This window comes from Capricornis sumatraensis, chromosome 2 (genome assembly GCF_032405125.1).
Source record: "Capricornis sumatraensis isolate serow.1 chromosome 2, serow.2, whole genome shotgun sequence".
Taxonomy (NCBI): domain Eukaryota; kingdom Metazoa; phylum Chordata; class Mammalia; order Artiodactyla; family Bovidae; genus Capricornis; species Capricornis sumatraensis.
In genome coordinates this window covers 179919512-179945277 of record NC_091070.1, presented here as the reverse complement: position 1 = coordinate 179945277, position 25766 = coordinate 179919512, and the positions used below count along the sequence as shown (strand labels likewise).

General features: G+C 36.4%; 1 protein-coding gene across 2 annotated transcripts in view; it reads left to right on the top strand.

The window, feature by feature from the left end:
- The window catches only part of PDE4B (phosphodiesterase 4B), a 533353-nt gene that overhangs the window by 71724 nt on the left and 435863 nt on the right, over window positions 1–25766 (top strand). The window contains exon 1 of one of the 2 annotated variants that reach the window (XM_068964820.1): window positions 21619–21854. The exons of the other annotated variant lie outside the window; for it this stretch is intronic. Within the exon in view, the coding sequence (XP_068820921.1) occupies window positions 21619–21854 (236 nt within the window). Of the gene's footprint in view, window positions 1–21618; window positions 21855–25766 lie in introns of those variants that run through there. 2 annotated transcript variants of the gene reach the window in all.

Genomic DNA, 25766 nt, shown 5'->3' with positions numbered 1-25766 from the left:
TAAAGAGCATATATATCTACATAAAATACATTTGAAAATATTACATCAAGAAAGAAAAAGAGCCATTGCCGTTTTATATATGTGGTATCAGGAAGGCATAAAATAACATTTTCTGTTATAAATCTTTTTCCCAGGGGAGCCATCACAGGGTTAAAATGATATACTTCACACATAATGTACTGTAACTGCTTTTTTAACAACTGAAAATGTACAGAAAATGCTGTTTTGACTGTCTATCTTTAGTCCTCAGCTGTTGCTGTCACGATTCAGAAATTTGGATCCCTGCCTTAAAAGGCACATTTCCTTAGCTGTAAAAAATAATCTGATGGAATCTACAGCTGTAATCATGGCCTGTGATTTTAAAAACACAAATCACCTGCTATAAAGGGGATAGGGCATTTCTTGTCTTTTTTATTTGATTTTCATTTATATTCTCAATATGGCTTACTTTGAGTTTGTTTATATTTTCATGAAACGAAATTTTCTTTGGCTTCTGTATTTGGCAAGTGGTACCCATTAATTTTAGTGGATACTGTACCAGTTGAGTCCCAAAATGTGTCTAAAAATCTAGAAAACTGAAATAAGAAATGGTGCTCAGCACAGTTTGGAAGGATGATTAAAGAATCCCTAAATTTTATTTTGGCAGCTGGTATGAAGCAACACCTTTGAGGACTGTCTGACCTGCTTTCCAAAAAAGAGAAAAATTAGGAGAGGTTAAACAACAGCAGTATCATTAGGAATTTGGTCTTCCACTTCTAAAATTTCTAAATTACCAAAAATAAAATGAAAATATTGGTTATGGCTAATGTAGCACAAATGAAGCAGTTTAAAATCTGAGTGTAGAATTTGCAAAATCAGTGCAGATTTCATACCAAAACAGTTCCTAGTAATAACTGCCAACCGAATGAAGTTTCTTGCCTGGGAGTCCCCAAAAAGAGACTCTCAAGAATGTTTACTAGAAGCTGAAATAGGCTAGGGAGAGAATCATAGGAAGACAATTCTATCTTTAATATTTAAGATCATAAAGAAAAGGAGGTATATAAGACAATTTTTTTAGTTTTTAACTGCACATGAAGGTAAAAATAAATTCTCATTTTGAGTTGCAGTGAATGAATACCCTAAGGCACATTAAACCAATATCCCCTCTTTCAAAATTAACTCGAAACTGATATAGGTGCATTCAGACAAGATTATTTAAAAAATAACTAAGTAGTGAAATGTATTGCTGGTTGGGTGAAATTAATCACTTTTGTTGCGTATTCAAATTATTTTGTATTGTACTGAAATATGGCATTTATAGAGAAGCAGATCTAGTTTCAGGCATAACATAATTGGAGCCAACAGGTTTTTGTACAATCAATTTTTATATTTAGGGCATATTCTTACATTTCCTTTGTGATGTTATATAGTGGATTAAAGCATGAGTTTTGAATTTCAGTGACTATGGGTTCAATCCTTACTGATTGGATCATCTTGGATAGTTCATCCTTCATTTCTTTAATTCAGTTTCTTTATCTGCAAAGGGTATATTTACAGATACACCTTATAAAGGGTATATATACAGATACAATCTTCGAGAGCTGAACTATAAAGAAAGCTGAGTGCTGAAGAATTGATACTTTTGAACTGTGGTGTTGGAGAAGAGTCTTGAGAGTCCCTTGGATAGCAAGGAGATCTAACCAATCAATCCTAAAGGAAATCAGTCCTGAATATTCATTGGAAGGACTGATGCTGAAGCTGAAACTGCAATAGTTTGGTTGCCTGATGCAGAGAACTAACTCATTTGAAAAGACCCTAATGCTGGGAAAGATTGAAGGTAGGAGGAGAAGGGGGTGACAGAGGATGAGATGGTTGGATGGCATTACTGACTCGATGGACATGAGTTTGAGCAAGCTTTGGGAGTTGGTGATGGACAGGGAATCCTGGCGTGCTGCAATTCATGGGGTTGCAAAGAGTCGGACATGACTGAGCAGCTGAACTGAAAGGGTATATTTTATATTTCAAAGGGGTTTTGTGAGGTTTAAATGTGGGAATCATGCATGCTGAAGTACCTTGTATATAGTTCACTCTCAGTGAATACTAGTAATATCTTAATCCTTGACTTTCTCTTTCTCCTTTTGCCTACCACTTGAGAGAGGCCTGGAAAAGATTTTTTCCACAGCCCTTAGAAGGAACCAACTCTGCTTGATTTTGTACTTATAGCCTCCAAAACTGTGAGACAATAAATTTATGTTATTTAACCACTCAGTCAGCAATACTTTCTTACAACAGCTCTGGCAAAGTAATATAGATTATAGTACCAGAAAGTGGGATGCTGCTGTAACAAGTACTTAAAATATGGGAGTGGCATTGAAATTGAATTGTGAGTAGAGATGGGAAGAGACACCTGATGGAGAAAGCCTAGATTGCTGTGAGGAGATTTGGTTAAAATATGAATGTTACAGTACTTCTGTTGAGATCACAGATGGAAATGAGGAGCATGTTCTTAGATGCATGGCAAAGTGGCAAAAAACTTGGCTGAACTGTATTCTCATTTTTGGTAGATGGGAAGTAGAAATTATGGGTGACAAACGGATTTGTAATTGAGGAGATTTCTAAGCAAGTGTTGACGGTATGATTTGGTTTCCTTTTTCTGCTAATCGTAAAATTCAAGAGTAGAGAGAGAAATTGAAAAATGAATTGTTAAACAAAAATTAAGCAGGACTTGAAAACTTGGAAAATTCTCAGCCTATTTCTATTGCAAAATAAGAGAAAATATGTTCTAAAGAGAACATCAAAGATGTGACTGGTCAGCCATTTGTCAAGGAAATTAGGCATGTGACCCATGGATCTAATCAACTGTCTTAGAAGAAGTTAGGAGAAGGCAATGGCACCCCACTCCAGTACTCTTGCCTAGAAAATCCCATGGATGGAGGAGCCTGGTAGGCTGCAGTCCATGTGGTCGCCAAGAGTCGGACACGACTGAGCGACTTCACTTTCACTTTTCACTTTCATGCATTGGAGAAGGAAATGGCAAGCCACTCCGGTGTTCTTGCCTGGAGAATCCCAGGGGCGGGGGAGCCTCATGGGCTGCTGTCTGTGGGGTCGCACAGAGTCGGACACAACTGAAGCGACTTAGCAGAAGTTAAGAATAGAGACATGGTTATTCAGAAAGGATCTATGGGAGACTCCCATCTGATAGTTTAGACCCCCATGAATTGCTCAGGAGACCAACAAGGTTTATGAGAAATCTATGTCAAAGGAAACATTGCCAGCTTGGAGTGAAGGGGGACAGAGTCAGGATGAAATGAAGGAAGGCTCTCAGACTTCTGGGGTGCCACAAGCAATAGAGCCTAACAGAGTCTGAGAGATCTACCCAGGTGCAAATGTGTCATCTTGCAAGAAAAGTGAATAATTGACCTTGAAAGCAATTCAGAAGCCAGCAGATGCTCCTGGCACCACAGGCGGAGAGGAAACAAGCCCATGAAGGTTGGGCAGTCTTCTCCTCAGTTTCTGAAGGTGGGGCCACGTTCTTAGTTTCAGAGGGTGGAGTCACCTTCTTGGTTTCAGAGGGCAGAATCCCCACTGCCCAGGGCTGAGGGGATGGGGCGGCCACCCTAGTGAGCCCAGAGGATAGAGCATTGGGCCAAGAGGATTATTCTCAAGTGTCACATTCTCATCAATTTGTCCTAGCAAGTTTCAAACTTGACTGGGACTCTTTCCTTCCTTAAAATTTATCCCTTTTGGAGTGGGAATGTCTATCCTATGTCTGTCCCATCATTGTTGTCTGATAGAAAGGAGCTTTTCCCCAGGATGAATCTTGTCTTGAGTTTTACATATGACTGATTTGGCTGATCTAAATGATTTTAGAGTTAGAGTTGATGCCAGGATAGTTAAGACTTTTGGAGACTTTAAAATGGAGTGAGTATATTTTGTATGTGAGGACATGAATTTTGAAGAGTCAGAGAGCGGAATGGGGGCTTTCCTGGTGGCTCAGTGGTAAAGAATCTGCCTGCCAAGCAGGAAATGTGGGTTTTATACCTGGGTCAAAAATATCCCTGGAGAAGGAAATGACAACCCACTCTAGTATTCTTGCCTCGGAAATCCTATGGACAGAGGAGCCTGTTAGGCTATAGTCCATGGGGTCTTGAAAGAGTTGGACATGACTTAATGACTAAACAACAGTACAAGGGTGGGATGTTATGCATTGAAATGTATCCCACCTCAAGTTCATATGTTGAAGTCCTAAGTCCCACAACCTTCGAACATGATCTTTTTGGAAACAGGATCTTTGCAGAGGTAATCAAGTTAAACTAAAGTCACTAAGTTGGATTCTAATCCAACAGTAACGGTGTTCTTAATAAAAAGGGAAAATTTGGACACCAAGACATACATAAAGTGAAGATGATGTGAAGAGATATAGGGTGAAGATGGTCATCCACCAGCCAAGGAGAGTGACTTGTGAGAGATCAGCTCCTTCTTTCATAACCCTCAAAAGGCACCAACTCTGTCAACATCTTGACCTTGGATCTCAGGCTCTTAGAACTACGAGGCAAGAAATTTCTGTTGTTTAAACCACCCAGTCTGTAGTACTTTGTTACCGCAGCCCTAGTAAACTAATATACCCTCTCTTGTTGCTATTGTATGTGCCAGGGTTTCAGTCTAAGTATTATTTTAGGAAGATATAATATGTGTTTGATAAGGAAAGTTGAAAGAGATGTATTTATTTAGAATGGAGAATAAATGTGTTGGAAGATATATCTTTGAAGGGCATTCAGATGACTTATTCTTTGTAATTCGAGGTGACCAAACTAAAATTAATAGGAGGATATTGAGAGTCAGACTTTGGTTCAACAGAAAGGGAAACTACTTTCCATTTATAATTAAAATGGGACAGAAATTGCCTATGTGCCAGTTGGAATTTGAGGAGAGTTGAAACAAATACTGAAAAAGATATATTGATGGCAGATAAGCACGCAAAAAGAAAATAATACTAACCATAAACTAAAAGCAGCATGAGATACCACTGCAGATCTATTAGAATGACTAAAATAAATATTAGTGAAAAGAAGAAGTGCTGGCAAGTCTGTGGAGCAACTGCAAGCTCTCGTAGAGTGCTGATGGAAATGAAAAATGAGGAAGGCATTCTGGAAAACAGATTGACATTTTGTTGTAAAGATGATTGTACAGTTAGTGTATAAGCCAACAATCCCAAACCTAGGTAATTACAGTAGAGGAAGGACAGCATCTATTTATACAAGAATGTACATGAATGTTTATTAACAGCTCTGTTCATAGTTGTCCCGAGTTGGAAACAACTCAGTGTTCCTAAATGGATAAACAAACGATATAGCTGAATACTATTTGTCAATGAAAAGGAACTAACTATTAATAAATGTATCATCTTGGCTAAACTCCAGAGACATTTTCTGAGTGAAAGAATGTTGTCTTGAAGGCTCAGTTCTGTGTGATTTCATGTATATGACATTATTGAAAGGACGAAATTATAGTGGTGGAGAGTAGATTAGGGCTTGCCATCATTTAGGAGTGGGAAGAGAATAAGACTATAAAGGTACAGAATTGGAGGGATTTTGGGGGATGATAGAATTGCTCTGTATCTTGACTGTAGTCATAGTTACATGAATCTATACATATGCTAGATTTTACAGAACAATGCACCAAAAATGTTAATCATATTGTAGGATACATTTAAAAATAAAGGAAATAAAAGAGTAGCCAAAGGAACTTTACAAAAATATTTATTTTATTTAAAAGTCTTTGCTACAAGGCTCAGCATGCTTATGTAAATGTGTCTCCAGACTTGAATTGTACATATGCTAATATTACAGTATTGATGATACAAAATATTTTTATGAAATTAAGTTTGAGTTATTTCTTAATACCAGAACTTCATAGTTGGTCTTGATAAATAAAATTCTATTTTTCCATTATAAGTCCAAAAGTCATCATTAATAGTATCACTAAGTTAAAAAAATCAATATGAACAGATTGAAAATTAAAAGAATGTGTAACAAATAAACAAAACTTGAAATTAAGTGACCCAGTGTTGATCCAGCCCACTATTTTGGAAACATTTTCCGTGTTTCTGTGTATTCTGTATCATTTTAAAACTCATACAATTAAAATAACAATTTATGAAAATTTTGTTTAGCTTTCAAATAGATGCTAAACATGAAATGGATCCCTGGAAATTATTCTCTTTTTAAGAGCAGTGGAATGAATTTCACTTAATTTTCATGTTTGCTGTACTCTTTCTGTGATCTCTGCAGTATCATAGCTTTTTGGTCTTACAAAGATAATTATTTACATTTAAAAATTTAAAGATCTGAGTAGAAATAAATGGAAAAAATGAAAGAATAGCAAAGATTAATAAAATTAAAAGCTAGTTCTTTGAGAAGATAAACTAAATTGACAAACCTTTCCAACTCATCAAGAAAAAAAAGAGAAAAATCAATAAATTTAGAAAGGAAAAAGGAGAGGTTACAACAGACGATGCAGAAATACAAAGGATTGCAAGAGACTATTATGAACAACTATGTGGCAATAAAATGGATCACCTGGAAGAAATGGAGATTCTTAGAAAAGTTCAATCTTCCAAGTCTGAGACAGAAAGAAATAGAAATTATGAACAACCCAGTTACAAGCACTGAAATTGAAACTGTGATCAAAAATGTCCCCAAAAACAAAAGCCCAGGACCAGATGGCTTCACAGGAGAATTCTATCAAACATTTAGAGAAGAGCTAATGCTTATCCTTCTAAAACTCTTTCAAAAAATTGCAGAGGAAGGAATACTTCCAAACTCACGCTGATACCAAAACCAAAGACAACACAAAGAAAGAAAACCACAGGCCAGTATCACTGATGAACATAGATGCAAAAATCCTCAATAAAATTTTAGCAAACAGAATTCAGCAACACATTAAAAAGTTCATATACCATGATCAAGTTGGATTTCTTTCAGGAATGCAAATATTCTTCAATATATGCAAATCAATCAAAGTGATATACCATATTAACAAGTTGAAAGATAAAAATCATATCTCATCTCAATAGATGCAAAAAAAGCCTTTGACAAAATCCAGCACCCATTTATGATTAAAACTCTTCAAAAAATGGGCGTGGAAAGAACCTACCTCAACATAATAAAGGCCATATATGACAAGCCTATGGCAAACATTATTCTTAAGGGTGAAAAACTGAAAGCATTCCCCCTATGATCAGGAACAAGACAAGGGTGTCCACTTTCACTGTTATTATTCATCATAGTTCTGGAAGTCCTAACTACAGCAGTTAGAGAAGAAAAAGAGATAAAAGGAATCCAGATCAGAAAAGAAGAAGTAAAACTCTCACTGTTTGCAGATGACATGATACTGTACATAGAAAACCCTAAAAATAGTGTCAGAAAATTACTAGAGCCCATCAGTGAATTTAGCAAAGTTGCAGGATACAAAATCAATAAACAGAAATCACTTTCATTTTTATATACTAATGCTGAAAAATCAGAAAGAGAATTTAAGGAATCAATCCCATTCACCACTGCAACAAAAAGAATTAAATAGAAATAAACTTACTTGAGACAAAAGTACTGTACACAGAAGATTATAAGACACTGATGAAAGAAATCAAAGATGACATAAATAGATGAAGAGATAGTCCATGTTCCTGGGTAGGAAGACTCAATATTGTGAAAATGACTGTACTACCACCAAACACAATCTACACATTTAATGAGATCCCTATCAAATTATCAATGGCATTTTTCACAGAGCTAGAACAAAAAATTTCACAATTGATATGGAAACACAAAAGACCCCAAATAACCAAAGCAGTCTTAAGAAGAATGGAGCTAGAGGAATCAACTGTCCTGACTTCAGATTATACTACAAAGCTACAGTCATCAAGACAGTATGGTACTGGCACAAAAACAGAAATATAGACCAATTGAACAAGATAGAAAGCCCAGAAATAAACCCAGGCACCTATGGGTACCTTATTTTTGACAAAGGATGCAAGAATATACAATGGGGCAAAGACAACTTCTTCAATAAATGAAGAAGTTTCAGTGCTGGGAAAACTGGACAACTACATGTAAAAGAATGAAATTAGAACAGTTCCTAACACCACAAAGATAAACTCATAAAGGATTAAAGACCTAAGTGTAAAACCAGAAACTATAAAACTCTTAGAGGAAAACTCAGGTAGAACACTCAATGACATAAATCAAAGCAAGATCATCTATGACCCACCTCCTGGAGTAATGGAAATAAAAGTAAACAAGTGTGATCTGATTAAACTTAAAAGCTTTTGCACAGCAAAGGAAACTATAAGCAAGGTGAAAAGACAACCCTCAGAATGGCAGAAAATAATAGTAAATGAAACAACTGACAAAGGGTTAATTTCAAAAATATACAACTCAGTGCCAGAAAAACAAATGACCTAATCAAAAGGTGCAAAAAAAGACTTAAACAGACATTTCTCCAAAGAAGACATACAGATGGCTAACAAACACATGAAAAGATGCTCAACTTTGCTCATTATTAGAGAAATGCAAATCAAAACTATAATGAGATATCATCTCACACCGTCAGAATGGCCATCATCAAAAAGTTTACACACAATACATTCTGGAGAGGGTGTGGAGAAAAGAGAATTCTCTTGCACTTTTGGTGGGAATGTAAATTGATACAGGCACTATGGAAGACAGTATGGAGATTCCTTAAAAAACTAGGAATAAAACCACCATATGACCCAGCAATCCCACTCCAAGGCATATACTCTGAGGAAACCAAAATCGAAAAAGACACATGTATCCCATTTTTCATTGCAGCACTGTTTACAATAGCTAGAAAATGGAAGTAACCTAGATGTCCATCGACAGATGAATGGATAAAGAAGTTGTGGTACGTATGCATAATGGAATATTCAGTTCAGTTCAGTCGCTCAGTCGTGTCCGACTCTGCGACCCCATGAGTCGCAGCACACCAGGCCTCCCTGTCCATCACCAACTCCCAGAGTTCACTCAGACTCACGTCCATCGAGTCAGTGATGCCATCCAGCCATCTCATCCTCGGTCGTCCCCTTCTCCTCCTGCCCCCAATCCTTCCCAGCATCAGAGTCCTTTCCAATGAGTCAACTCTTCGCATGAGGTGGCCAAAGTACTGGAGTTTCAGCTTTAGCATCATTCCTTCCAAAGAAATCCCAGGGCTGATCTCCTTCAGAATGGACCGGTTGGATCTTGCAATCCAAGGGATTCTCAAGAGTCTTCTCCAACACCACAGTTCAAAAGCATCAGTTCTTCAGCGCTCAGCCTTCTTCACAGTCCAACTCTCACATCCATACATGACCACTGGGAAAACCATAGCCTTGACTAGACTGACGTTAGTCAGCAAAGTAATGTCTGTGCTTACTCAGCCATAAAAAGGAATGCATTTGAATCAATTCTGATGAGGTGGAAGAACCTAGAACCTATTATACAGAGTGAAGTGAGTGAGAAACAGAAAGATAAATATTTTATTCTAACACACATATACAGCATCTAGAAAAAATGGTACTGAAGAATTTATTTACGGGGTAGCAATGAAGAAACAGACAGAGAATAGACTTATGGACATGGAGAGAGGGGAGGAGAGGGTGAGATGTATGGAAAGGGTAACATGGAAACTTACATTACCATAAGTAAAATAGATAGCCAACAGGAATTTGCTGTATGGCTCAGGAAACTCAGGGGCTCTGTATCAACCCAGAGGGGTGGGATGGGGAGGAAGATGGGAGATGGTTTAAAAGGGAGGTGATATATGTATACTTATGGTTGATTCACGTTGAGGTTTGACAGAAAGCAGCAAAATTCTATAAAGCAATTATCCTTCAATAAAAAAATAAAAAGAAAAAAGTTAAAACCATTAAACCATAAATTGATACTATACTATTTTTTTTCTTACAGATTTCATAGAAGATTGCTGACAGGTTAGAAAGTAATGAGAAGATGAAAGTTCATTTTAGAGAAAGAGGTTTTCCCAATTGTGCCTTTGTTTTTTAACATATATGTCCCTAATAGCTTATTCATCTGTAATCACCCTGTTAGATAATTTGCTGACAGGTTAGTATTTTCTTTGGGAACTGGGTTACCCTGTTTTGATGCAGATTTTAAAACACTTACCATGGGAATAGTTTCTCTCCTTGCATTTATGTATCTGATTCATCCTTGTTAATATATCTTGATGTTAACAATGACCTAGGAAACAAAGAGAGGAGCTTCCTTAGTATTTTTATCTGTACAGTCTTCCTTCACAGAATGTGCCATGTGAAAGAAGCTCCAAATTACTCTGGCAAAACCAAAAGCAGTGTGAGGAGAGGGCGTAGCAAATCTCTCCTACTTGTATACCACCTAATGGAAAGAAATTTCAATGCATAGGTATTCTGCTTTTGCATTGCAGTGAAGATATTAATAATAATGGTAGCAGTAGTAATAATAATAATAATAATGTTTTAAAAAGCAAAGAAATGCTAGTTAAAATGGCAAAACATAGTCAAACTTCTATGATTTACGAAGTTCAATTTGGAATCCTGTGTTGATCAAGAACAAGAAGTTATAATATTGACTGGACTAGCTTTCAAGACAATAAGAAAAATATGAGACTCACAGGAGAACATGATTTGGGACACTATATTAGTTTTCTATTTATATTTTCAACCAATAAATACAAATCAGTCAGGATGAAATCACAGGCTGTGGGGATATAAACAGAAATAGAAGAGTACAGATCCTTAGAGAGCTCATAGGTTAGTTCAGGAGACAAATGAAAATGTGTATTGTAATATACTATGAAACTGAGAGACGAATCCAGTGCTGGTGGAGTACAATTGGGGTGGAACAGCTGCCTTTGCCTATGAAAGTTGGAAAAGATTCCACTGAAGAGTTTTCATTTGAATTTAGCCTTAGTGGATAAGACATAGCATTATGGCAAAAAAGTAACACTTCAGGCAGTGAAAACTTCATAATATAATGCCCCAAATCACGAAAGAGTTACTGCTTAATGCTGCTATCATTCTTGCTCTCATTTGGGGGAGAGAGATTTTATCCTTCTTTTGCCGACTGCCTTTTACCCCTGCTTGTCTCGTTCTGCACTGAGGATATTATTGTTTTCTTCATCCAACAAATGTTTACTTAAATACCTACCATGTGGTCACTGCACTTCTGAGTATTCAGATTATTCTTGTTGTTCAGTCGTTCAGTCATATTTGACTCTTTGCAACCCCATGAACTGCAGCATGCCAGGCTTCCCTGTCCTTCACTATCTCTCAGCGTTTCCTCAAACTCATGTCCATGGAGTCGGTGATGCCATCCAACCATCTCATCCTCTGTCCCCCGCTTTTCCTCCTGCCCTCAACCTCTCCCAGCATAAGGGTCTTTTCCAATGAGTCAGTTCCAATTATGAAACTTTGAATTCTAAGGGGAGTAAATGATGGTAAATAAGTAATACAGGCAAATATTATGAAAACAAATGGAGCCAAATGGGGCAGATTGTAGTTTTAAATAGAGTGATAAGACAAGACATTCTCAAGCAAGTGATCTTTGCGCAAACGGTAGAAGAAGATGAAGGAACATACTGTATAGATAAACATGGAAGAGGAAACTTTTGTGATATGTTCAGTGAACAGAAATGAGGCCCGTGAGGCTGCAGCAGAGAGAGCCAGGGGAGAGTGGAAGGAGATGAAGTCCAAGAGATACTGAGATGAGAATGGAGAAAGCCTAGTGCCTTCTAGGCCATTATGTGGGCTTCTGCTTTTATTCTTGAGTGTAATGTGGATCCATTGGAAGGTCTTTCTTGAATAGGACTCTCTAAGAACCTTATGATACCATGCTCAAGCATCTAGAGTACAGGCTTCCCACCTCCTCCCTAGGATTCAGGTGATATTGCAAGTAGTTCAGGAAGAACTTCTTTCTGAAGCATCAGTGGTGTGTAATTAAATTGTATCATATGGATAAAACTGAAACATTGCTATGATCATATAAAGATAGCATGCTAGATAATTTCAGACTCAGGGACATTAGGACATGTGAACCTATACTTTTGACGACATGCCTAGACCACCCAGGAGCCTGCATCCCCTCTTCTGTCTCATTAGGTATCTTCTGTTATAAAGCTTAATGTAGGATCAGCTCAAGTATTGTGCAGTTTTGTGCCTTGATGTTCTCATCTGAAATGAGCGATATAATGTGCATTTGACCTACAAAATTTATTGAGTATCTACTCTGTGCCAAAGTCTGTTCTATGTTCTAAAAATAGACAAGACTCAGCCCAGCCCTAAAGGACATCATAGTTTAATATCATGAGGAAGTCCAACAAGGATTTCAACAGCTCTTGTCTGATGTATCTATAATGAGGGTGAGATGAAATACTTTATTGAAAAATACTTATAAAACTATCTGGCACCCAGGAGGTATGTAATAAGTGTTAACTCTTTCTTTGTAATCTCTCAATTTTAACAGTAGTAAGCTCATTGTTCTCTTCCAAGATGGCTAGACAACTGTTTACATTCAGTTGAATGTTGTCTTTTCTTCAATCAAGTTAGATTTATTCTATAGTTTCATTTCTTCTAACTGAGATAGGGCAGTTGGGAGGAGTTGCCATCTGTGGTGAGCTGGGTTTTCAGTGGAAAGAGGCTACAATTGTTTCTTGGTATTCTGCTAAATGACAACAAAAATTCACTTACTAGCTTGTCCAACTGAAGGAAGAGTTTGTGTATCTTCAGTTGAATAGAGCCTAATGGCTGTGCTCAGATGGTGTGTTGTTTTTGAAAAACTGAATAGTGATATAAATTAAGATAAAATAAATAATAATTTAATTGTAAATATTGATAGCCTTTCTATTTCTTTTTAAAAAGAAACTACTGAATAAACTGTGTTTTTAAATATCTAGCTTTGTATTTACAGTAAATGTGAATCATGTTATTTTGTGTTTGATATTGTTATGTATACTATTATCACACGGAATCATAATAATATCAAACAGTTAAAAATTGGTTACTCAGTTCAGAGAAAATGTATTTCAAGGTGAATTTTTAAATCCTGAAAGGCATTGAATATAAAAAGAGTGTAATTATTTTTATTTAAAATAATTTGATTACAAATCTGTTACCTTTAAAAGACGTTTTAACAATGTTATAGTACTTGCACTGTAAGTTTATTTTGTTTGGTTGAAATTAATTTGCTTCCCATTTCAATTTAATGAAAAATCATGTTCTTATCCAAAATAGTTATAGATAATACATGATTGAGTGTTATGGGCCGTATAACTCTATTCTGATCCATGAATGATACTTTATTATGATAATTCTTGACTCTTGTTGCTTTGTTAGGATGTGGATATCAGGAATTTCATTATTTGAAATTGAGACTAGCTGTAATCGGAATTCTCAAGGGCAATTACCTCTACATTAATAGTCTCGCTTACTCATTTCTCCCTTTGAGGTGCCAAGGGCTAAGCATTACATGTAAACAGAAGAGTTTTCCCTGTGGTTTTTAAGCTCCTTTCTAGGCACTCAGAAGGGCACATCAATTCTATTCTCTTTTTCCTTGCCTTTTTCTGCTGTTTGGCTCTCTCTCGAAACAGTATTTTCTCTGCTGAACTATTGCAGGGTGCTATTTGCTTTTACTGTGCTTTTTGTTTTATATTTTCTTAGATAACTTCTGCTGACTTAGATACCTTCTCCTGATGACTTCAGTAGTCATCTTGATTTCAATATTTAACACAATATCAAGTTTTTCTATCGCATGTTGACTCTAGAAACAAACTTTCCTGCATGTGTCTGTAAACATGCATTTCCTTTTCTCAGAGGTAACTAAATTCAGACTTTAAAATAGTCTGTTAACTTTTAGGTTTTGTATTTCAATTAGCTGTCTTTGGTATTTGTACATGTTATTTAGAGTAAGTAGACTTAATTGACTACATTTTTTTCTTTCTTTTTTATTTTTTAAGTTATCAAAAAATGATAACACATTTACAGAAGATTTGGCAAATACAGAACAAAGTTCCATACGGTTCCATGATATGTTACAATTATTTTTTAAGTAGGTAAATTGAGATTTTTAGTTGGAGTTTCTGTATGAAACTCTCAAAAGTTAATAGAATTAGTCGACAGAAAAGTAGACAGAAAAGCACTTCTGACCCAACTCAACACAGAACCGGGGTCTCCCACACTGTAGGGAGTCTTTACCAGCTGCGCTGCCAGGGAAGCCCTACATTTATACAATTTTTACAAAAGAGAAGATTGCAAATTCTATTCAAGTTCTCACAAAGTATAAACCAGGAGACACTGGAGCATATCCAGGGACATGGAACAAGGTGTAAAAATTTCATGGTCTAACAAGGTATTGAAATCAAAGAGTCTGTTTTCTTATTACTGTGGAATCATGTTAGAAATCAATATCAAAAGGTATTTGAGAATAATTCTCATATTTTCAAGTGCAATATGACATTTACCAAGAGAAATATTTGACTTAGCCACTGAAAGCCTCAATAGAGTTAAAAGATTGAAAAACGCAGAGGGGAGTGGCAGAGAAGCAGCACTTAAATGGGGAATTAATATCAAAATGAGAAACTAGTAGCAGAGATACTTTAAAGATCCATATATTTGGAAACTAAATGTCCACTTTTACATTATGGGTGTATCTAAGAAGCTATAACAAGGAAAATTGGAAAAAGTTTGTAACTGCATAAAAACAAAAAGAGAATTTATTAGAATTTGTTGCACACAGCTGAAGCTGCTCAGTGTATATCTTGAATAAGGTATGAAGACAAATAGTGGAGACTAGCATAAAATTTTGTGAAATTTGAACAAAATCTGTGCTTTAGTTAATAATAATACTGTATCACATGTTAATTTCCTGTTTTTCTTTTTTTACAACATTGCTCAGTTACTTCAGTCATGTACCACTCCTTGTGACCCTGTGGACTGTGGCCCGTCAGGCTCTTCTGTCCATGGGATTCTCCAGGCAAGAATATGGAGTGAGTTGCCATTTCCTCTTCCATGGGGTCCTCCTGACCCGGGGATCGAATACTCATCTGTCACAGCTCCTGCGTTGCAGGCAGACTCTACCACTGAGCCACTGGGAAGCCTTTTTACAATATAGTATTTCTTTATATTCTCAGAATTGAATCAGAAGTTTCAAGCCTCATTCAAATTTTCTTTAAATCAAGAAGTTTTAAGCTTTCTAGACTTTTAGCAGTAATATTGGTGGAGTCATACAAGTAGAATCAAAATGTCATAAATTTTTTTAGCTAGGCAAAAAGTTATGTTTTCATATATATATAATACATATTATATATATATATATATATATACACAAAAACTTTTTCAATGATCTTGATAAAGGCTTGAGAAAAAATAACAAGGAAAAAGGGATGGAGTATTGGAGAACATAAACTAAGTGAGTTTGTGAGAGAGCCCTGAGTAATTGAAAAACATAGCTCATTTAGTTATAAACTCATTTAGTTTATGAGAGAGCACTGAATATGAAATAGAAAAAGTGAAACAAGCTAGATAAAAGTAAAAGATCATCATATAGTCCAGTTGTTAGTTGTTTTTAAACATGCTATTCTTAGAATCACATTTGGAACTTGGGAGAAAAAAATACTACTGGGGCATTTGTACTTTTCAGAAAATCCCAAGATAATTCTAATGTGCATCTGGATTTTAAAAAGTGATTACAGACTTTTCTATTAAATGGTTGTTTTAGTAATATGGAATATAGTTGGAGTTTAGAATATAGAATCCTATTATTTTCTATTGACTAATCATGATACAATGGTATTAAATGAATAATAGTTACATAATCACAGTAGCCATGAAATTAAAAGATACTTACTCCTTGGAAGGAAAGTTATGACCAACCTGGATATTATATTGAAGGGCAGAGATATTACTTTGATGACAAAGGTCCATCTAGTCAAGGCTATGGTTTTTCCTGTGGTTATGTATGGATGTGAGAGTTGGACTGTGAAGAAAGCTGAGCACTGAAGAATTGATGCTTTTGAACTGTGGTGTTTGAGAAGACTCTTGAGAGTCCCTTGGACTGCAAGGAGATCCAACCAGTGCATCCTAAAGGAGATCAGTCCTGGGTGTTCTTTGGAAGCACTGATGCTGAAGCTGAAACTCCAATACTTTCGCCACCTCATGCGAAGAGTTGACTCATTGGAAAAGATCCTGATGCTGGGAGGGATTGGGGCCAGGAGGAGAAGGGGATGACAGAGGATGAGATGGCTGAGGAGAAGGGGACGACAGAGGATGAGATGGCTGGATGACATCACCAACTCGATGGACATGAGTTTGGGTAAACTCCGGGAATTGGTGATGGACAGGGAGGCCTGGCATGCTGTGATTCATGGGGTTGCAAAGAGTCAGACACGACTGAGCGACTGAACTGAACTGAACTGAATCACAGTAGTGGACTTCCCTGGTGGCTCAGACAGTAAAGAATCCCCCTGCAATGTGAAAGACTTGGATTTGATCCCTGGGTTGGGAAGATTCCCTGGAGGAGGGTATGGTGACCCACTGCAGTGTTCTTGCCTGGAGAATCCCCATGGACAGAGGAGCCTGGCGGGCTGCAGTCTGTTGCACTGCAAACAGTCAGACACAACTGAGCAACTAAGGACACACACAGGAATTACAGTAGTAAAAGATGCTTATCAGTTTTCACAGTCACTAGCCAGACAAAAAATAAAAGATAAATTGCAATTTCAAATCATAATGGAAATATAATTAACCTAAAAATATAAAATAAGTACATACAATTTGGGGGTTAAGTAGAGTGAGGTGGTAAGTGGAAGTGTATAGACACACATGTTTTTATCCACCCAGTCAGTATATGTCTTGGTTGGGGCATTTAATCCATTTGCATTTATAGTAATTATTGATATGTATGATCCTATTAAAGGTGGGAGGAGAAGGGGCCAACAGAAGATGAGATGGTTGGATGGCATCACTGATGCTGTGGACATGAATTTGAGTAGGCTCCGGGAGTTGGTGATGGACAGGGAGGCCTGGCATGCTGCAGTCCATGGGGTTGCAGAGTAGGACAGGACCAAGTGACTGAACTGATGATCCTATTACCATATTTTGAATTGCTCTGGGCCTTTTTTTTATTTTTAAGTCTCTTCCTTCTCTTGTGTTTTCTGCCTGGAGAAGTTCCTTTAGCATTTTTTGTAAAGCTGGTTTGATGGTGCTGAATTCTCTTAATTTTTGCTTGTCTGTAAGGCTCTTGATTTCTCTGTCAAATCTGAATGAGATTCTTTCTGGATAGAGTATTCTTGGTTGTAGCTTCTTCCCTTTCATTACTTTAAATATATCATGCCATTCCCTACTTCTTGTAGAGTTTCTGTTGAGAAATCAGTTTATAACCTTATGGGGGTTCCTGTTTATGTTATTTATTGTTTTTTCCTTGTTGCTTTGAATAAATTGTCTTTATTTTTTGTCAGTTTGATTACTATGTGTCTTGATGTGTTTCACCTTGGGTTTATCCTGCTTGGGACTCTGTGTTTCTTGGACTCAGTTGACTATTTCCTTTCCCATATTAAGGAAGTTTTCAGCTATTATCACTTCAAATATTTTCTGGGGTCCTTCCTCTCTCTCTTCTCCTTCTGTTACTCCTCTAATGTAAATGTTGGTGTGATTAATGTTGTTCCAGAGGTTCTCTGAGGCCATCTTCATTTTTTTTTTCACTCTTTTTTCTATGCTCTGTTTTGTGGCATTGATTTCCACCATTCTGTCTTCCAGATCACTTAGCTGTTCTTCTGCCTCAGTTATTCAGCTATTTTTTCCTTCTAGCATGTTGTTCATCTCTGTTTGTTCTTTAGTTCTTCTGGGTGTTTGGTAAACATTTCTCACATCTTCTCTTTTCCATTTCTGAGATCCTGGATCATCTTCAGTATCATTATTCTGAATTCTTTTCCTGGAAGGTTGCTATCTACACTTCATTTAGTTGTTTTTCTGGAGTTTTATCTTGATCTTTTATCTGGGACTTAATCTTCTGCCTTTTCATTTTTATTAACTATATGTGATGTGATTTTCATTCTGGAGGTTGCAGGATTGTAGTTCTTCTTGATTCTTTGGTCTGCCCTCTGGTGGATGAGGCTAAGAGGCTTGTGTAAGCTTCCTAATGGGATGGACTGGTGGTGGGAAAAACTGGGTCTTGCTCAGGTAGGCAGGGCTATGTTCAGTAAAGCTTTAATCCAACTGTCTGCTGATGGGTGGGGCTGTGTTCCCTCGCTATTAGTTGTTTGGCCTGAGGCAATCCAGCCCTGGAGTGTACAGGCTGTATGGTAGGGTTAATGGTGACCTTAGAGCTCTGTAGCTAAGTGTCTGGTAAAGTGTCTGCCTACAATATGGGAGACCTGGGTTTGATCCCTGGGTCAGGAAGATCCCCTGGAGAAGGAAATGGTAACCCACTCCATTATTCCTGTCTGGAAAATCCCATGGACTGAGAGGCCTGGTAGGCTACAGTCCATGGGGTCACAAAGAGTGTGGACTGAGCAACTTCACTTTCACTTTTCAAGAGAGCCCCTGTCTCTGTGGCCAGCCATGGCCAACCCATGCCTCCACCAGAGACTCTCCAACACTAGCAGGTAGGTTTGGTTTAGTCTTGTGTGAAGTCACTGCTCCTTTCCCCTGTGTCCTGGTACATGCAAGATTTTGTTTGTGCATTCTAAGAGTGGAATCTGTTTCCCCCAGCTCTGTGAAAGCCCTGTAATCAAACCCTCTTCCCTTCAAAGTCAGATTCCCTGCAGGTTCCCAGTCCCTTTGCTGGATCCCCAGACTGGGAAGTCTGACATGGGGCTCAGAACCTTCACAACAGAGGGAGAACTTCTTTGGTACTACTGTTTCCAGTTTGTGGGTTGCCCACCCAGTGGTATAAGATTTGATTTTATCATGATTGCGCCCCACCTACCATCTCATTGTGACTTCTCCTTTGTCTTTGGACATCTTTTATTTGGTGGGTTCCAGAGTCCTGTTGATAGCTAATCAACAGCTAGTTGCAATTTTGGTCTTGACTTTACATAGTTTTGAAATTCTTTTTCTTAGGATGATTCTTAAAATTTCTTTAACTGGGACATTGATTGTCATGGTATGCAAAGTGAAAGAATAACGTGAAATGTCACATAATGTCACATAAGTTGACAATAAGAATTAGAAAGTAATTGTAATTCTACCACTATTCTTCTTTTGGTAAGTTTATGTCAACATTTCCTCATCTGAATCCCAGTTCACATACAGCTAAATCTGGGTTGTGAAATTTGCTATAATTTTGGGAGAGGTAAAAATCCGTAAAATGCTTATTGTGTTTTGGCAGCCTTTAAAAGTGAATAAGAGAAAGACTTAAAATTGCTGATTCATTTTTTTGCAAATAAGTCACTCTGAATATTGGCAGTATCACATATTCTAGTGTGATCTAATAATGATCTAGTAATGATCTAATAGGATCATTATTGTTGGAAAAAGTTTGACTTTGTTTTCATAATGCAGTAAATAATAGATAGTTTTAACTACATTTTTCTCCCATGACATCACTAGACATTACTAACAATTCATTCTCAAATAAAGCAGTTAAAATATCTTCAAATATATAAACTGCATGTGCTAGGGCTTAGCAGGACAAAATGACTATGTTAACTTCTCTTATCATATAATGGAAGAACAGTCACTTGGGAATCAGAAAGTCTGGGTTTTAGCTTTTCCTCTAATATCAACTACAAAAAAGGACTTTGGACAAGTCATTGACAGTTTCTAAGTCTATGTCCTTGTCTTTAAAATGAGGAGCCAAACAAAGTGATTACTGGGATTCACTCAAATTTTGAAATTTCATGACTTTGCTTTTGTTCAATAATATACTTTTACTATATTATTGCAATACTGATATCTTTCCAAGGCAGTACCTATAAGCTAGGAGTTTAAATCCTTCCTGTTAAGTTTAAACCATTCCCCCAACGGCTGGAGTGGGGCTTATTTTTTCCTGTGCACAGGTCATAGTCTGTTCTTATTCAGCTTTTAGATATTTAACCAGAGTATTTGACACATATAAATGATTTTATTATAAAGGTGAAAGTTCTCACGCATTAGAGAAAAAATAAATTTCTTGCTTTCTCACTGAAGTCTTACTGTGAATCATTCCTGAACTGTCACTCTAGCTGGCTAGCCCTAATTCTGCTTTGTCAAATTGGTGTGAGATCAGACTGGCCTGGTAGTAAATGTTGCAGGTACAGAGTTCCATAGCCTCTGTATACTTAAGCACCACACTAGTCTTTTTACTTCTTTTAAAGTGTAGAAGCTGCATGCCAGTATATTTCTAAATGAAATTTCAGCTTGCAATGATCTGCTTTGGAAGTTGAGACATTTTTTTTTTTGGACTCCTCCACCCATATGTCTCACTGGCATGCCCTTGTGAACCAAATACACACAGGCTAGCAAGTAAAGATATCCACACACAGACACTATTGTGCACATCTACCTGTATGTGTGTGTGCACACACACGTGTGCATGTTGCTCGATTTTGGACCCTGCGCTTATAATGGGGAGCTTTCATTTCTCCTGGTTTTTACCTCCATTTCCATTGTAGAGAACTTTGACTTTCGGAAGTGACTTTACATCTAACAGAGTGGCTGTTGTGGGCACTTCAGGGACAATGAACTTAAGCAGAAGAATGAAGGTAATTTTTATTGGATTAAAGATTAGTCTTTAAATTCCTTAGGGGACTGAACCAAATCTAATGTTTTTCTGTTATGTTTCCAAACCTAATGTTTTCCTGACTCTTTTTATATTGTAGTTTTGTATCTTCTGGAGAGGAGAGAGGGAAAAAAAGCTTTAGCAAATCAGCTCTTTCATTCAGAAATGGAATTTGGAGGGGTCTGTTTTAGCTAGGCTTTTTGACAATGTCTGATTTACTGTTTTTGCTGATGATGCAAGTGGCTTCACAAATGTGAAAATCTGGGTGATAGAGGGTGTTGTTGAGGGGGAAACAGAATGCAGTTGTTTAAATAGTCCTGGGCCAATAAGCGTTTGGTGGGTGGAGTTACTGTTGTATGCATTACAGAGAAAGATAATTCTGAATGAAGACTTTAAACATCACACATGCTGGCTGGACTCTGGTTCTGCGCTTTGTGCAAACAAAAATGAGTGACTCAGTGACTAGGTTTTGCTTACCATCCATTAGTGGATGCAGCATGTTTGAAAAGATTTCTTTAAAAAAAAAATGCATGTAAAGGATTTATCAGAAGCCCTCATGAATATTTCATGAGTTGATATATTCAGCTGAATGAATTCAGCGAGTGTCAGTGTGTAGCTTGCAGACAAACCTCATCCACAAGGAGGCTACTGACATAGGAAGCACTTTGGCGCATTTTCAGAGGCAAAGCCAGGCTGATAAAGCTCCTTGTGACAGGCTGACTTGCCATTCTTCGATTATGCTGCTCCTGCTCTAAGCAGCTCCTACTTTGGAGCCACAGCTTCCTAAATTAAACTGGGAACAGTTTGCAGACTTACCAGCCTCCTAACCTGCAGCTGTGTCTCTGCTATGTTTGAGAATTTTGTTTTGGATGGTAAAAGCCAGCACTCCATATAAGACATGACAGCAAAAGATTCTTCAAAAGAACTTACTGCTTCTGAATCTGAGGTTTGCATAAAGACTTTCAAGGAGCAAATGCACTTAGAACTTGAGCTTCCGAGACTACCGGCAAACAGACCTACATCTCCTAAAATTTCTCCACGCAGTTCGCCAAGGAACTCACCATGCTTTTTCAGAAAGTTGCTGGTGAATAAAAGCATTCGTCAGCGTCGTCGCTTCACTGTGGCTCATACATGGTAAGAAGGGATTTGGTGGTGTTTGGAGTGCTTTTGACTAGCAACAGTGATTTAGAAATGTAGCAAATGGAATATTTGAATATTGTTCATAATACAGACCTTAAGTGTGAGGTGAGTGGAGAGCAGGTCAGCTGAAGAATACATAGTGCTCTGTGTGTTCATGTCACTGTGCCTAGCTGTTTCCAGATGAAAAAAGGCTCTCACTGGAGAGAGTCTTTAATATTACTGCTTATAAAAAACACCTAGCTAATTCTAGGGCAACTGAGTATTGAAGGAGTTTTAAAATTCAGTTTTTAATCTCTGTGGAGGTGATTGGTGACTTTTTTGGTGTGTGTTTGTCTGTTGATGTTGATGAGTTTTTCTGATAGTATATTTTTGGTACAAGAATAAATGATTCAATCTTGGATTTGTTTCTTAAGACACTGTATAAAGTCAAACTTAATTTATGGCATTGCCATATTGTAGTATGTCAGCTAGTGATTTTGATTTATTGCCTCTGTCTTTACACTTGTCAAGGTAAGGGAAAACTAAGTTTCCACTTCTGAAATTATGTGATTAATTAATTTTTGATTCAAATTGCTATTATCTTTGAGATTCTTACTGTAAAAAAAAGTGACTTAAAATTTATAGATAATAATAAATAAACTCCCAATTTACTTGGGAATGCCAAGTAAATAAATCCAAGAGCCCTCTATAAAAACTGTTCTGAGCTTTTAATATATATAATATGCTATATACAACAGAGTAGTTTCCTTAAACCAGTATAATAACAAAACACAAGGAAAGCACAAAAGAAATTGAACTTTAATTGCAAAAGCTAGGCTTTTTCAGATTTCATTGAATATTATACTTTCTTTCAGATTAAAATACCCTTCAAAATTGGGTACCTATTATTTTTACTTAATAGGGACCTTAGCAGTGAAGGGAGCTATTACCTCTTAAGGATAATTCTAACACACTGATTTTGACTGCATCTTAGATTGCTAACCAACATTATAAACTGAGGAGATCCTGTTTTTGAAAATTATTATTTACTTGAATTCTGGTTTTTACTCATCTGAAGTGTTTGTCTGCCTGATCTACTGCACAGTATATTGGCAAATTCAAGTTACCTCTAGAAATATGTAGCTTGCCTTTGATAGACACCACATGTTAAGGCCAGTATTCATGCTTTACTTAGCTAAAAATAATATGGTTATTTTTGTTTTCTGACAATGCAATGTTGTTCACTTAATTGCTTTATTGGCAAACTTTTTTTTTTATCACCTTTTCGATGAGTTAAATCTTATTATTCAATTATAATCTCATACTTGTAGAGTACATGTGATTAATTTCTCAAAACTGACCAATGGTAGCATTTGTACAAAGAGAAGATTTATATATAAGGATGTACTGCTTTGAAGAAGTCCTCTCTCATGATTTACCCCACCCCTAAAGTGTGTGTATTTTCATATAGTTTGCTAAGTAGTATGACTGAATAGGAGAAAGGTATATAGTTATATTGCTAATTAGTTCTCATAAAAGAAATAAAGGTGAAAAACATACAATTAATTGATTCATGTTTTACTAATTGGTTAATATTAAACCATTATTTTGACTAGATGGACATTTAATTTTAACTGATTCTCAGATAATGGTGAATCTTCATAAAACCTTGGTAGTATTTCTTTATTATAGAGTTCCTGAATATAATAACATGACCTTTCTTTTATTTAGAATAGATTTTTGATTTAGTAGGAAGGTAGAGCTATAAATACTGATTTTTTTTTAAAGAATCCAAAGTTTAAAGTGACTAAAGAGCCAGTTTCACTCTTGCATTATACAAATTTTCTTGCAGCAAATTACAAAAAGAACAATTAAGTGGTATTTGAGATAACTTATGCTATGAAAGTGATCTTCTAGCTGAGTTAAAACAAAAATTTCCACAAATTGCCAAAAATAAAAAAAAAAGCCCACATGACTTTGATATGATGTATCATAAGTTTAATCATCAAACTTACAAAATAACTTTAGTTTGACAATGATTCATTTTCACCTCCCAGCTCACACACTCTTCTTGTATTTCTTAGTAAAGGTATATCATTGTTTCTTTTAACTTCTGATTAAGTCTCTATTTATGTCTATTTTTTTCTCAGTGCACATTCAATATTTTTCAATTTTTTTTTTCATGGAGCATTCAATGAAATTTTCTTTTCATAAAATACAAACATATGTATTTGAGTGACTTTTTCACTAACTTTAAAAATTATGTACTCCTTTTATAAAAGCATCAGATGTAATTTACATGAGGAAATAAGAGCATAAGTACTTTATTTTTGCCTCTTTGTCATGATGAAATGTAACCATTCTTTTCATGATCAACAATTAGTATTTTACAAACCATGCATTTAAGTTGGAAATTCCAAGATATGCACTTAGAAGTCTCTAAAAACATGTTATTACTTTACAGTAGACAGTAAACGTCTTTTAAAAAGACTGGATTGTTTTGATCCCAGCATTGAAATTAAAGTAATTTCATGATGAGCTAAACAGTGCAGAGGATGCAGTTTATATCTAAACCCACTGGACAGGGTTTTATCTTCACTTATTTGTGGATTTCACATTTTTTTCAGATGAATGTATAGTTCTGATTTTGAAAACCCAAGTTATGAAGTGTGAGTTAATGGCAGAAGATTTAAGAAACACTTGTGAAACACTGACTCTGTGATTCTTTGTGAAATATCTGAACAAAGATAAATATTCAGTGTTTTATCACTAATTAGAGTATTGACTCAGTCCTAAATCTGGAAGGAATCTGGGTGATTTATCTAGTTGCTTTCTTTTACTCTTGGGCAGGACCACAGTTACTCCATCTTTGACATATGGTCATCTAAGTTCTAGAACCTCACTTAGTATACTGACTTACTACTTAATAGTCCTGGTATTGAAAATTATATTGGTCTTCAATGGATATTAAGATAAAACTTATAAGTACTTGCATGAAAATGAAGATCATTATTAACCAGTCCTAGGATTTTATTTTTCTCTCAACATATATAATTGAGCTCTGCTGTGAGCAAGAAAAGAAAAAAATGCTGATTCAATCCATGTGGATTCCAACATTTCCTATATTTTTAGTTCTTTACTAGGATATTCACACGTATTATCTCATTTAAGTTTTATTAGGACAATAGGAATACTCTAATATTACATGCTGCATTTATAAAAATGTTCTGAATTGCTTTAGTTTCTTCCAAGTATTTCTATTCCCTTAATTATTATTTGACTGTGTACCATTATCCCAAATTTCTAAATTCTCCTTTTAATTTTGAAACCCAAAAGTGAACACTCAAATCCATGATAGTTGATATGAGACAATATAGATTTTTAAAAAATGTGTCCTACACTGCAATGGAATGTCAAGCATTGGTGAACAGGGAGAAGCGAAAATTTATCTCGAACCCGAAATCAGGGGTGAAAACTCCTGAGACATAACGTTATCCTCCTTGTCTTACGTGGTCTGTCTGTTCTTATCATATTTTTTTCAAATTTGAGCTTTTTATTTTGTATCAGGATATAACAATTAACAATGTTGTGTGGCCTGCTTGTTCTAGACTTACACTTGCCACCTGTAGCTTTGTCAACCTTCTCTCCTCTGCTCATGTTCCAACCTCAGTTATCAGTTCTCCTGCATCATCAGCAGCGTGATGCTCTCTGATGGAAGCTACTGGTGATGGTCCTGAATACACTTCAGGCCTAACACACTGCTCTTAAAGAGCAAGTGCATTGGTGAACACCAACCACTCTATCTGTCCATGCTTGCACCTGGGATATGCTTCACAGAGGACAGTATACTTTCAGAGTTAGTATTAGAAAGACCTGTGTTTTTTTTTTTTCCAATTCCCCATTTAGTTCTACCTAGACCTTGGAAAT